Here is a 13455-nt window from a genome sequence, read left to right as displayed (position 1 = left end):
AGTGAAAACTCTACCGCCGGTCGTCGTCTTACCATCCCTCAATCGTGAAGTCAAAAACTCTGTCCCCTTTGCCCTTCTCGATCGGTTTTGCGTCGCGGTCATACAGCGTCCTCTCGAAATACGTTACCTTGCCCTCCTTGTCGCATAGCACTACGATATTCTTCTGTGTACCATAGCACCCACTCGTAGCATCCACCGCCTTCGCCTTGACCAAGTCGCCTATCTCATGCGCAGGCATCTTGTGCTCTTCAAGATGATCTCTTCCGATAGCCGGTATAAAGATGCTATGGCGTAGCTGGTTGAGATACATGTCCCACTCTTCATTCTCTTTCTGTCGAGGCATGGTGTCCGTAGTCAGGATGTCAAGAAGGCGACTGATAAGCTGGTCGCGAGATTCATTCGCGTTGACGGATTCTGCAATCGCAGCGCGCGTCCAAGCTTCTCCGTTTGTTACTTTGGGCCAGCTGCGGTCACTGTAGGCGGCGTTGCTGAGAGCTCGAGTTTCGTTTGGCGTCTGTAGGAGATGAACCACACCATGAACATCTGGAGTGCGGTTGCTGACGATTGCTAGGCCTTTTCCTTCTTCTTTGACGACATCCTGGATGAATCCATAGCAGAGCGAGAAACCTCCTACACCTTGAACTCCATCTTCTTCAATCATTCGTTTCGCGAAACCTTCTGTGCTCTCCCCTTTCTCTGGATCAATCTTCAACCAAGCGTTTGGAATCAATCCTCTGCTTCGCGCTCCTTCAACGATGGTTTGGTCCTCTTCACGGTAGTTGGTCAATACTGCGATTCGGCCTTGACGAGTTACACCAAGCCAGGTGCCATGAGCAGGGCGGTGTAGATCGTAGCCTCCCAGGACTTGCGTATTTGGAGATGGCCACCATGTTGCTTCTGCCGTTGGACGGTGAAGATACTCCTGGTCTGCGTTAGTTATGGGAGAGAGACAGTGAAGCCTAACGAACGTACGTCTCGATTGTTGAGTAGAATGAATGGGTAGTCTGGGTGGGCGGTCGTAAGTATAGCGATGCACATGTTGATGGATGTATTCTGGTTGTAAGAGGGTTTGTGAGTTGAAGTGTGACAACGCGGTGTTCTGTGGCGTTGAAGTTTCGGGGAACGACGGAATAAGCGCAAAGTTTACCGAAGTGCAGTGTGAGCGGTGTGAATGAATGCCAGCAAGTGCTTAAACGCTCAATTTTATACGTGGTCCCAACCGTACAGGATGTGGAGTGAGGTAGGACGACACATGGCGAGATAAAGGTTGACCCAAGGCGGAATTTGATGTCCCTGTGACATAAGGAGAGTGCGACCTCGAGCCAGCGACGGGGAAAACGGCGGTTTCTCACTCAACATTGACTTGTCGCACTTGCATTAGCATGCTGTTCACTACGAGGTACTCGACAGCTGTGTGAGCCGTCGTTTTCTAGAGACGTCGCACAGCATGACTGTTCCTGCAGCGGAGTGACACGGAGGAGATGGCCGAGAGCGATCATTCACGTGCCAGCGGCAGAACCCCGGCCCGTCTCGAGCTCTGATCCCTGCCAAACGTCACAGCCCCGGTTACACCTGCCTCTGCGTCAGCCCTATCTCTTGCACCAAACCTCGTAATACCCAGGAATTGAGCGACAAGCTTCCGATATACTGCATACGTCTTTGGCCCAGCAAGGAGATATAATGGCAGCCAACTTCGCCCCATACCAAGACATTCCCGAATCGTCACGCGCGCTCTCTCCACCGCCCGTCCACTCGCCGAGGACATCTATCGACCGCACACGTAATATCACATCGCCCACCACACGCGCATACGAACAGCATGACTACTTCCAAGGTCAATCGCCTATATCGCCGCCCGCAGAACCCGACACAGAGCGCATAGCATGGGATCAACCTTCGCGGAGCACAGGCTTTGGCCGTTCGCGCGAGGATGTAGACATGTTCACGACGTCTTTAGGCTGGCGACTAGACTATGAAGCATGCCTGGCATATCTTCTACTACCACCAGCGGGTGGTGTGTTACTCTTGGTTCTAGAGCACCAAAGCGACTATGTGCGGTTCCACGCATGGCAAAGCAGCTTGCTGTTCGCCTTCGTCTTTGTGATACACATCATATTCAGCTGGTCGAGCTTCATTTCCTGGGTGCTGTTTATCGGAGATCTGGCGGGGATAGGGTGGCTGACTTGGAGGGCATATTTGGATGGTGGGTCCAAGGTGTAAATGCTAGAACGGAGCCAGGCGTTAACATGTGGACAGCCGCAACACTCGATCGATACGAAGTACCCTTCTTTGGCCCGCTGGCCAGCTCGATACTCGATGACGAATAGGGTGGCATGCGGAGACGGAGGACAATGTCGATATGAGCAAGCATGGCGTTTACGGAGTTCATGACAGCGACGATCTTCAGTCGGCTTGGAGTCACATAAACTTTGACAATGCGATATTGTGTTCCTGACAGTCTGTCCATTGCCAGCCTTCAAGATTATTGTCAATGCTCATCCGAGGAGCCCAGGGGTCTGAAGGATCGGGGCACTTGCTAGGCTTGCTACGCCGCATGCAAGAGCAGTGAACAATAGACGCCAACGACGGCGCCGCATGGATCGCAGGTTATTCCACGACCATGTCTGTTTTTGCGTGATAGATCTCGCTCTGCGGAGAATATTCCAAGATTCACTGCTTTCTCATCATTACGGCTTAGACGCCAGCGAGTCTCTATCCGTCACGAATACACCACAAGCGCCTCAAACGAAGGATACAAGAACTTCCACCGCTATGAAAACGGCCGCTGGCTCCGGAATGAGAAGAAACGCTTACGTGAAAGATACAACAAGTTTAACGTCCCCGAATTAAAGAAGATTACCGTCCACAAGACGGGTGTACGATACTGCTCATCGATGATCAAACTTGCAGAAGGCGAATCGAGCCTTTCGACTTGTCATGGACAACGGCAACTGATGCATTTAGCGCATTATGTTGTCACTGATACACCACCTTCTATCGGTTTCGTTTATTGGCTAACGTGAGGTCATTGCAGGCATTGTAATGAGATCAACGATACTATGCCGTGTCCTATATCTTTTACACGGGAGGAAATCAGAGCGCATCTCCGCGAGAGAAGAAGTTGGGACGAAAACGCCGACTGGTGGAAGTCGAAGCAAGGTCTTGTTCGTCGGGGTGGGTGGACGACAAATGAGTCGTATGAGTTGCTTATGGAGCATTGCAATGAGCATACTGCACATGATTCCAGCCGGAAGAGGTGAAGATATTGAGATATGATATATTGGTAGATCACTGGTAGTACGTGCGTATTGACTCTGATTCTAAAGAGCATCGATCTTGTAAGCTGATATACACTTCCAAAGGCGGAAGCACAGTTGTTTGGTATCACAGGTATCACAAGACTCTCATTCGCACAAGGTCAATGCCGGCATATTCGGCGGCCAAGCTGACGTTGTCCCTTCCCTCGTGACTCGCTCACAGCACGGCTTCAGTGATCGATTGCACTGGACGATCTCATACAGAAACTTCGAAGAAAATGTCGCAGTGCAGGATTTCTGGTCAGATGAGAGAATAATGCGACATCCTTCAGGTGCATGCATGTCCCATTTCCCTTTAGGATAAACATGTCCGTCAACGTAGCGAACTAAGAAATTGGTCCGTATGCGACCAGGGCACGTTTCAATCCGTCCATGGTGCGAGCGGCAAAGAGAGCGAACATCGAGCGTCATGGTTGGGCCAAACCGACCAGGCTCATGTAGAACAGGTAGCGTTGCCGAGTCGCTGTTGAACTGATTCAAATCCATGGTCACTGGAAGGGTTATTTGCGCAAAGTTCAACCGCGATCTGAGGACGTATTGCGAGGTCGTGAGCTGAGTTTGAACGCGCAACACAAACGCAACTATGCCTATGGAACATAGGCAGAACGAGCGTTTGCAGCGGTTCAGGATGTTTTCGGCGACTTCTAAATCTGTCACGTCATAATCCACTAGCACATCTGAGCCCTCTCCACACAATGACAACAGCGAGAAAACGCGATCGCGAACGACGCCTGATTTCCTGGACTTGAATCGATCCATCAGGTATATCAGGCTCCTACCTCGAAGCTCCTGTGTTGTGCGCGGGTCTAGTGCGGCAACACGGAGTTGGCAGATTTGCTGATACTCGAAAGAGATTGACTTTGCAGCCAGGCTTGCCTTTCCAGCCATGAATGTGATGTGGCGGGCAAGCGCAACTTCCTGAGTGATCCAGGCGCGATCCCAGTAGTCGGCATAACAGAAGTAGCGGAATCCTTTGGCATTACTCTGCGCCTTTTCCCCATAGTCATACAGCTGGCTTTTGGGTGACCGTCTGGCAACCCTCTTTCGTCCGTTTGGATTCTCCAAGAATTTGGCGATCTGTTTTTCTGTACCAAGCCAAGCTACGACCTGTACTGCCCCGGCAAAGATTCTCCCCATCTGTTTGAACTGATGGTTCCTTTCATCAGAGTTAGACTGATCTATGCAGATAGCGTCTATCCAGAACCAATGAGATTGCCACTGCGGCTGCTGCCTTGCCTCTTCCAGGAAGTTGTAGAGATTCTTTCGAATCCGAAAACGCTGACCATTCACGAGAATCCATTGGAAGCTGTCGTCATCGCCCCAAACGTAGGACAGGCAGAGGTAAGTGCTCGCGGTCGAAGCATGTCGCATTTGGCATTGAATGAAGTCATCCGATGACTTTGCGGCTAGGATGCGTGCTAGACGGATAGAAGGCGCGCTATAGTCGAGAGGCGTGTGGACGAAATCTGTGGGCGATACAGCGGTAGAGATATGACTCTGATTGGCTGACGGCGGTGAGGCATCCATCTCCATTGGTGTGTGGAGGGGCTGACAATCAATTTGGTAGAGGTGCTAGTATCAATTGTCAACTGAGATGCGAGTATCGTGAAGGATAGAAGAACGATGTGGAATAGGAGTGCCCATTTGAACAGGCTGCCAGAAAATGGCTTCTTGTTGTAGCCTGAGGTATTACATCGAGTGGGGCAGTGCAGGTTGTTGGAGGGCGGTGACCACAGCAATGACCCACCTACACGCTTGGTAGCCAAGCCATCTATTCCTGTTTCAAGACTGTCTTTCTTCAGACCAGAAAGCCTGCGCTTGGATGAGGACATTCGCAGATATGAGCAAATCATGAAGCGGGCGATGTTGTGGTATGTAATTGTACCTCGGTCGACCATGTCCAGGTGGGACCTTCGATGATGGCCTAGGCCTTGCCAACAGCATGCGCGAGTAGTCCCAGCAATCTTCATCAGTACAAAGAGCTGTAGTATCCAATTCTAATATAACGGCGAGCTTTTTCATGTACAATCGTACGTAGAGTTTCATTTCTCTGCACATCTTTCTACTTTCCAAATTAGCCGCTCCCGTTTGCAGTGGTAATAGATGGACGTTTTCGCTACACGAGTATATTACTAGGTCTATCAAATGTTACTAGCCCCTTCGTTCACCGCAACCTAGGTCAGAGGCATCTCGATGGAATCTTATGGCAATAGCATCGCTTTTAGACTCTCGCCTCGTCCAATGCGGGCCGACCTTCAATCGTGTCCAGCACCGGCCCGACAAACTGTCTTTTCCCTTTAACAAACCACCACACAGCACTCAACACCAGAACGCCTCCCAGAACGACCGGCGCGTAGTTCATGTTCTGGGCCGTGACAGGTTGATATGGTGGAAAAAGAAGGAAGATAGACACATAGACAGTGTAAATGATGGAGACAAGGTTGACACCCACACCGAGTCTTCCAAGTCTAAAGGGACCGTATGGTAGTGATCTCGGACAAGCGATCCTTCGATAAAGGATCAGTACTATCGGCATAAGGTATGAAATGTACAGCCCAACGGTGCCCAATGACACGATAGCATTGAAGGCGGTAGTAGAGCCGATGTTGAGAAGGCCGATCAGAATGAGGAACACGCTGGTGACTGCTATGGCTGGTAAAGGCACATGGCGTTTACCATCAACACGCGAAAGCGTTTTTGAGCAAGGTAGTCCAGCGTCCTGGGCGAAAGACCACAGCATTCGAGATGCTGTCAAAAGAAGAGGTACCGTTGCCAATGCCGCTATGACTATGAGGGCGCAGGTCATGGCTGACCCCGCCGCCTTGCTGCGACTGATCTGGTAGAAGATCTCGATGATGGGGTATCCGGTCGTCGTTTCCATCGCTTCGGTGATGTCGCCCATACAGAACAGAACAACGAGCAGGAACCCGAATCCTAGTGCGCCGTTGATGATGATTGATGCTAACATGGCTCGCGGGACGTTGCGTTCGGGGTCTTTGATCTCTTCGGTGAGATGGGTCGCGCTGTCGTAGCCTGGTCGTATTGTCAGCTTTGTACGATTGTTGGAGATGGGCGTGACAAACCCGCAAGCACATATGTGCTACTCAGCAGTCCAATGCTGAAGGCTACGCCGTCACTACTCCATCCCGACTCGTTGATATAAGTAGTGAAGACGAATTCGGCGGAGTTCTTGCTGGGCGATATAACACACATGACAATGATCAGCACAGCCCAGAATCCGACGTGCAGCGCGAATGTCGCATGCAGAATCAGAGGCATGATTCTGATAGCGAAGACATTGACAAGTGCTGCAAGCCCAAGGAAAGCGCAATATATCAACGTTCCGTGCCACCTCTCATACGAGTAGCTCGGGTAGTTGAGTACAACGAGACCTTGAATCATTGTCGCACCAAGGAATGGGGCTGCCGCAGTAAAGGTCTGCCAGGCGAATATGCAGATCCATCCCGAGGCGTATCCCCATGCTGCGCGGAACTTCTTGGGGGCAAGTTGTACGACGAAGTAGTATTGACCTCCAGCCGATGGGAACCTGGCGAAAAGGGGTGGTCAGATGAGTTCGCAATCCACAGAGGAGCTCTCGACTCACATGGAGGCCAATTCTGAAAGAGACAACGCTGTTGCCAATGTCCCTATGATCGCGACTGTGGTATCTGTATCAGAGGCCGATTCGAGCCAGCAGATTGGAAGACGAACGTAGGTATCCATACACAAGAGACACTGGACCTCCGGATATGAGGCCAGTGGCCATTGTAGACCCAAGTGCTTCCCATGTTGCGATCAGAGAGGTTGCCGTAGAGATAAGGGAGAAGACGTTAAAGTTTTGCTACTGCCTGGTAAGTAAGATAGTGTTGAAAATCTCACAGTGACTTACTTCAAGCTTTTGCTCGGAGACTTGCGTCTGATCATGCTTCCCAGACATGGTCCGTTGTAAATCCAGAGCCATCGCGTCATTCTCTTTGGCGTCAACATCTTTTGGAGAACTCATGCTGGCTTTCTCATTCACTCGTCGTATACAGCGCAAAAAACCGTTCGTCCGATGAGAAAAAGAGTGAACGCTCACGTCGCATGTTCAGCAGAATCATAATCGTGGATGCGCGGAATCAATCCGAACAACCTGGACTGATGAAGCGACTGTAACCATATGAGGAAGCAGTGGCCGGCCTGTCCAGATATGCTTATCTTTGCGCCGCATATTTCTATTAGCAGAGGGGCTCCATACTGAATATTTGTCCCTGATTCCAGTGCCTTTCTCCCACGTTCTATGTGAAGCGACCTATCTCGTCCAATCATCGAGGTGGGCTGTGAGAATTACCTAGGTAGAGGAACCGGTTCTGCGGGGAACGGCAAAGGAAGAGTGTTCTGCAGCCATCCCAACGCCAGTCGTAGATGTAGGCGGAATCATGCCGTGATGATGTACCTGACTGAAAATCAGATATGCGTGTCTAGTGCTCTGCGAGACACGATAGCCGTGGCGTATGCCCAGGTGGTGCGAGATGAGTAGTCGATGAGCCGATGTACTGCGCCCAGGTCCCTTGAAACTTGCTATGCTCGATTCGAACGCGTCAATACGAGCCGTCAAGTCGAACGCGTGCTGTTGAGTTCATAATCCACATGTTGGGAGCGGCGCTTCAGTTCGGTGTAACGTCGGGGAGGTTGGCGAGACGTGCTTGACGCGTCTTATCGGTGTTGCGGGCAATGCGGACGCAATTCCGCGATAACGCTAGCCTGGCGGTGGCCCACCAGCACCTGCAGTTGCAGCATCTACATGTCAAATGACAGCTACGGAGGCTATGATAGTATGTCGTGACTTTCGCAGTGGAAGTCATTTCCAGACTTCCTTGAGCCACAGTCGTTCCCTATTCTCTTGCCACGATGGAGGTCCTACGTGGAACGCTAGCACAATCCTTCTGAGTGATATTGTCTAACAGACTGGAATGAGACCCCCTTCAGAACAATATTCCATCTCGCGAGCAAGAATACTCTAAGAAACTACCACCACTTCACCCCCCTCCCAGCAAAAGGCCCGTCACCTAGCATCTGCTCAACAAGCCAATCATCAATAATCACGGCCGCAACCTTCCTAAGCTCTTTCATATGCCTTTTGCACAGATAGCCACCACGGTTTTCCGTATCTGGTCTCCATCTAATCGTATTACGGCAGTCGCGGACGGCGCATGGTTTCTGGAGGTAGCAGCAGGAAGTGAAAGAAGAGGAGATGGACGATAAAGAGGGGCGTGGGATTTTGGGCATATTTTCTGGTGTATGAGAAGACTAAAATAGGGGCGTTGTTGGATAGTTGAGATGGGATGATAGAGGCTGGTGTGGTTCACGTATATGCTCAAAAGTTCAGATGGATGGGCAATAGTTCAGCGGGACGACTACTATACCTCCGCTAACAATGCGTTGGCTGAAGATGCGATGTTGTCTTTGACAAACCCTCATCTGGGTCCAATCCAAGGACGTCCCGTATCCACGTATCCCCCAGCAGCAAACACGTGCCACCTGAACCATTTCGCCCACACTGCATCCCATCCGGCAATAGGAGTCGCATCTTTCCAATGGGCCCCCCACGCATCGATATCTAGATCCTCGTTTGACCAGCCTTCACGTCCGGTGTAGTCTTCCTTGCCAAGGATCCCGGACCTTTGTCTTCTTCCACTTCTGTTAACATAATCTTCTGCAACGCGCACATTCTCGCGCCTCTACTGCGAGATGCCCAACTCCTTGTAGAAAGCTTCGGTTTGGGGCTTGCGACCAAGGAACTCCTCCAGAATGTCCATCTCCTCCTTGGAACCACCACGCTCGAGAACCGTATGCCGGTAGCGACGGCCTTCGGTGGGATTCATGGGGTCCTTCTTGAAGACAGTGTAAAACATGTCTGTGGAGTAGACCTGAGATGAGAGGTAGCCGTAGTAGCTGTGATGGTTAGCATGTGATGTTTAGTAGAGTGATAGAACGTGGCTTACCCAGCGTCATAACCACCGATCAAGTGGCCAAACGTAGCCTGTCCGTTACCCCAGTGCCAGTCACCCTTCTTGTCACCCTCCAACGACTCAGGTCCCTTCAGCTGACTGATCTCGTGCCTCAGAGAGTTGTACTTCTCAGTAATATCCATCTTCTCAAGCTCCTCATGGCTGGCTGGCTCGTGAACGGCCATGTCAAAGGTGCCGAAATGCAACTGTCTCAAGTTGAACAGGGCGTCGTTGACATGCTTGGTTGAGATCAACTTTGCAACGAGTGACTGGGGGATCTGCTCCGCTGGCTTCTTGTCGGCGCCTGAAGACTCTAGATATGCCTTCTCGTAGTCGGCAGAGATGTGAGAGTAGTGGTGTGATAGAGAGCGTAGTTGCGACGGTGTCCAGCACCAGTTCTCCAGCATCTGAGATGGTGCCTCAACAAAGTCACGAACAGTGTTGGTGCCGTGGAAGCGAGAGTAGGTTGTCCGCGATACCAAGTCGTGAATACCATGTCCAAGCTCGTGGAAGAGGGTGACGACTTCATCGTGCTTCAGTAGCGACGGCTTCTTCTTTGTTGGCTTAGAGAAGTTGCAGACTAGTGCCGTTGCGGGGTATCGTCGCTTGCCGTTCTCGTCTATGTATCCAGGCTGGAGGTTGAAGTTGGCGGCGTGTCTACCGATAAGTCAGTATAGATTCCACATGCAATTCGTACAGCGGCTTTACTTACCCGTACTTGCCGTCCCGGGGGAAGAGATCGAGGTAAAGGTAACCGACAAAGCCTTCGCCCTCGCCTTTGTCATCCCAAACGCTGAAGATCTGCACCTCCTCGTGCCAGACAATATCGGAACCCTTACCGCCATCGGCAAGGGCAGCCCTGTCTTCCTCGCCAACGATTTCAACGAAGACCAGACCGAAAAGCTCCTCAAAGATCTTCAACATGCCCTGGATGGTCGTCTGTAGAGGGAAGTATTCAGCAATGACTTGGTGGTCCAGCTGATAATCCTTCTCCAGCAACAGACGGTCGTAGTACCGGTTGTCCCAGAGGTAGTAGTCTTTGGTCAGCGGGCCGGTAAGTCCATTCTCCTTCACATCTTGCTCCTTCAGTGCCATCAGCTTCTCAATCTCTTTCTTGCCACCTGGTGCAAGCCTAGTACGAAGGTCACCGAGGAAATCATCGACTGTCTTCGTAGTCTTTGCCATCTTGTCCTCTATCCGGAACTGCGCGTGGTTGTCGTAGCCGAGAAGGCGGGCGGCTTCATCGCGAAGTAAGATTGCCTCCCTGAATAGAGGTACGTTGTCGTTACACTTGTTCTCGTTCTCAACGAAGACCTTCATCCGCGTCTCCGGGTTTGTCGCGTACTTAAGCGTTGGGAAAAGGTCGGGGTACTTGAAGGTGAGGAACAGCTTGCCGTCGAATTCACCCTCTCCTTTCTTGAGTCCTGAGAGGACATCTTCTGGCACGCCGTGTAGCTCCTCAGGTGTGAACCACAACCCTCCGCTTTCCTCGTTGAGGTTCTTCTGGAACGCGATGCTGATCTGACTCAGACGCTGCTTGATCTCCTTGAAACGATCCCTCTTGGGGCCCGCAGGAAGATTCAAACCATTCCTAATGAACGACTTGTGGTCTTTCTCGAGCAGCCGCTGGGACTCCGGGTCCAGGTCCTCGCCCTTCTTCAGTACCGCATCAATGAGGTTGAAGACATCCTCGCGCATGGACGACTCAATACCGAAGTCATCGAGCATCTGTTCGACCTCGCTGGATGCATCGCGCAGCTCCTTGCTTGTTGACACAGCGTTGTAGAAGCCGAGGATATGCGATTCGATGGCCATCTTGTTGTCATCGCGGGCGATGGGAAGGAGTACGTTTGCGAAGTTGGCGCCGTCGGGCTTCACGTCGCGGACAATGGCATCCTGGACACCTCGTGACCTATCGATCTGGGGCAAGCGTCAGCATTTGGTCGATGTACCCCTCCGGTGGGGTCGGCAGTAGCAATTGCGACCGGAGGCTTTGGAATCACGGAGCTGCACATACCAGTCGCTTTGCGTCGTTCACCAAGCTTTCCTTGGTAGCCGTGAACTTGGGCGGCAGTTGGGGCGGTGTCTTGTATTGTGAGGGGGCCATGGTGGAGTTGGTAAGCGGCCTAAACGGTTGTGTGTAGAGGGGGTGCCGTAGAGGCGAGGGCTTGACGTATTGCAGTATAGATGGTACGCGGCCGCCGAGTCGGATTGAAGCCAGGATGGCGGATGTTGCGATGAAGAGAGCGACAGCGGCGAGGAATAGCTTGGTAAGGCGTGAGGAAGCCACGGTGCAGGTGGGTAAACGAGGGCCTGCTACTTAAGCCGAGATGTGGGGGAGATCCACAGGAGCGATTGGTGTGCTGCGATAAACAACGGCCTGTTAGCTGCGAGCACGACGGTGAGAGCGGTCGAGTATAACGCGGGCGTCTACGTGACCTCTCCATCGCTCTCTGGACAGCCGCATGAGATCGCCGCTGACGCCCAGGTGGATAGCTCCGCCCGGTGTTAGCCTCAAATGGCAAGGCGGCATCGTTAAACCCATGTCAACCTGCACCCCTCATGCAACACCCGATGTTAGACATGGCCGCAGTCGGCCGTGACGAATGTCTTCCTGCAGCTGCCAATGTGCATACAGAACGCGACATTTGTGTTCATGAGACCAGCGCAGTCTGTGCAGTTCACAAGTGACACAGCTATTACGAGTTGCTTACATTCTTGAGGGAAAAAAAAAAATGAACTTCATTAAAGGCAGATTATCATTATCGTTACAAATACAAGAAGGCACCCCTGAATTCCTCAGACCGTCATGTGCGGATGCTGTTGTGGCTCTAGCAATGTCTCGCCCCTGCTAGCTGAGCTCAGGCTTTCCGGTATAGTGATGAAAGGCCCCCAAGCAGACCCTCTAGTACGCACTGTCTCTTCGTGTATTGTGATGAAGCAATTGTCCTGCTCACTGGCTCTCTTGACGTCCTGGAGCGGCCATTCGCCCATATCGAGTGCTTTGTGCTGGCTAAAGGCATCGATCTGAACAGGCCGCGATGGCACTCTGTTGACCTTCACTGGCGTTGCGCTTCGTTCTTCCTTTTGAGTACTGCGAAACAAGAGACGCAGGAATGGTATAGATGCAGAGATTATGCCGCTGTTGGTCTCAACCTGACCCCACAGGAGTAGGTCGTTTCCAAAGCGCGCAGAGTTGGAGGGTGACTCAGCCCATAGCATCATGACCCACATGCGTACAGACGATGCGGTTATGGCCATGATGCCAACTGAGAAGATGCCAATGAGTGCTAGACGTTTTGTCATAGCTATGCGAAGACTGAGAAGTGTCGGAAGGGGAAGCATGAGGATGATGATATCGGTTATCAGGTTGGATGCCGAGGAGAACACCCATAGCTTGATGGGGTCGAAGCATTTGACTGGCTTTCGGTGGGCGTTTGGGTTGCGATCGAACTGAGCGAAGTAGTTGGTCGTCGACCAAGCGTCTGATGGGTTCTCGCATTGAAAGGTGGATGCCATGCTTGCAGCAAACGTGTACATGCAGACGAAAGCGATCGTAGCATAAACGAGCTTGCGGAACGTGCGGTTTGCGGCGATGGCGCGGTAGAAGAAGAGGATACTGAGCTTGACGAAGCCCAGACCGATGGTGTAGGTCAAGCGGTAGACCCACCATGAGATGAGATTGCCACGCACTTGCGGCTCGATCAGGGGTCGCTTTTCCTGGATGAATGTTAGACATTGTTGTTGGCTGAACTTTAGTCTCTCTCACTGGATTAAATAGGTAGCTTGGACGACTATGGGCGCTGGTCTCATCTTGATAGAAGTTCACCACGAAGTTGCCCCATGTAACTACCTGAATCTCATTAGCTTTATCGTCAGAGAGACGCAGCTAGTACTTACAAGAGCCACAAACATGAGGTGATCGCTAGCGCTGACAGTTCCCATCAGAAACCATCTGCAATAGTATCTGCTCGAATCCGTTAGCCCGGTCCCATATCATATCAACGCCAATCAGTCTTACCGCAACGCTACGATGACGGTCGACATCGTCGTGAGTATCGCCCCAACAATCACCACCACGTATCCCGGCCGGAAGTACATGTTGAATGGCTGCGCGTGAAGCACAACAAGGAGAGTATCTAGGCTCG

The 13455-nt window shown here is 51.7% G+C and overlaps 5 protein-coding genes across 5 annotated transcripts; 1 reads left to right on the top strand and 4 right to left on the bottom strand.

Moving 5' to 3' along the window:
• Positions 1–28: 28 nt before the first annotated feature.
• On the bottom strand, positions 29–1254 carry J4E93_000700 (uncharacterized protein; the record flags this gene model as incomplete). Its single annotated transcript, XM_049338659.1, has 2 exons — positions 29–927; positions 1248–1254. The coding sequence occupies 2 exons, from the start codon at positions 1252–1254 to the stop codon at positions 29–31; spliced, it is 906 nt and encodes a 301-aa protein (XP_049204544.1).
• Positions 1255–1680: 426 nt separating this feature from the next.
• Positions 1681–2327, top strand: J4E93_000699 (uncharacterized protein; the record flags this gene model as incomplete). Its single annotated transcript, XM_049338658.1, has 2 exons — positions 1681–2203; positions 2257–2327. 2 exons carry the CDS (start codon positions 1681–1683, stop codon positions 2325–2327), a joined length of 594 nt encoding a protein of 197 aa, XP_049204543.1.
• A 3211-nt stretch (positions 2328–5538) lies between these two features.
• On the bottom strand, positions 5539–7254 carry J4E93_000698 (uncharacterized protein; the record flags this gene model as incomplete). The annotated part of the gene is made up of 5 exons (XM_049338657.1): positions 5539–6350; positions 6401–6864; positions 6922–6976; positions 7029–7158; positions 7207–7254. 5 exons carry the CDS (start codon positions 7252–7254, stop codon positions 5539–5541), a joined length of 1509 nt encoding a protein of 502 aa, XP_049204542.1.
• A 1783-nt stretch (positions 7255–9037) lies between these two features.
• On the bottom strand, positions 9038–11414 carry J4E93_000697 (uncharacterized protein; the record flags this gene model as incomplete). The annotated part of the gene is made up of 4 exons (XM_049338656.1): positions 9038–9251; positions 9302–9964; positions 10020–11227; positions 11325–11414. The coding sequence occupies 4 exons, from the start codon at positions 11412–11414 to the stop codon at positions 9038–9040; spliced, it is 2175 nt and encodes a 724-aa protein (XP_049204541.1).
• Positions 11415–12106: 692 nt separating this feature from the next.
• Positions 12107–13354, bottom strand: J4E93_000696 (uncharacterized protein; the record flags this gene model as incomplete). Its single annotated transcript, XM_049338655.1, has 4 exons — positions 12107–13027; positions 13077–13160; positions 13208–13274; positions 13329–13354. The coding sequence occupies 4 exons, from the start codon at positions 13352–13354 to the stop codon at positions 12107–12109; spliced, it is 1098 nt and encodes a 365-aa protein (XP_049204540.1).
• Positions 13355–13455: the final 101 nt, after the last annotated feature.

This window comes from Alternaria ventricosa (genome assembly GCF_023758065.1).
Source record: "Alternaria ventricosa strain BMP 2768 chromosome Unknown scaffold_1, whole genome shotgun sequence".
Classification (NCBI taxonomy): Eukaryota; Fungi; Ascomycota; class Dothideomycetes; order Pleosporales; family Pleosporaceae; genus Alternaria; species Alternaria ventricosa.
Note: the sequence above shows the minus strand (reverse complement) of the source record. Positions and strands in the feature narration are given on the sequence as shown.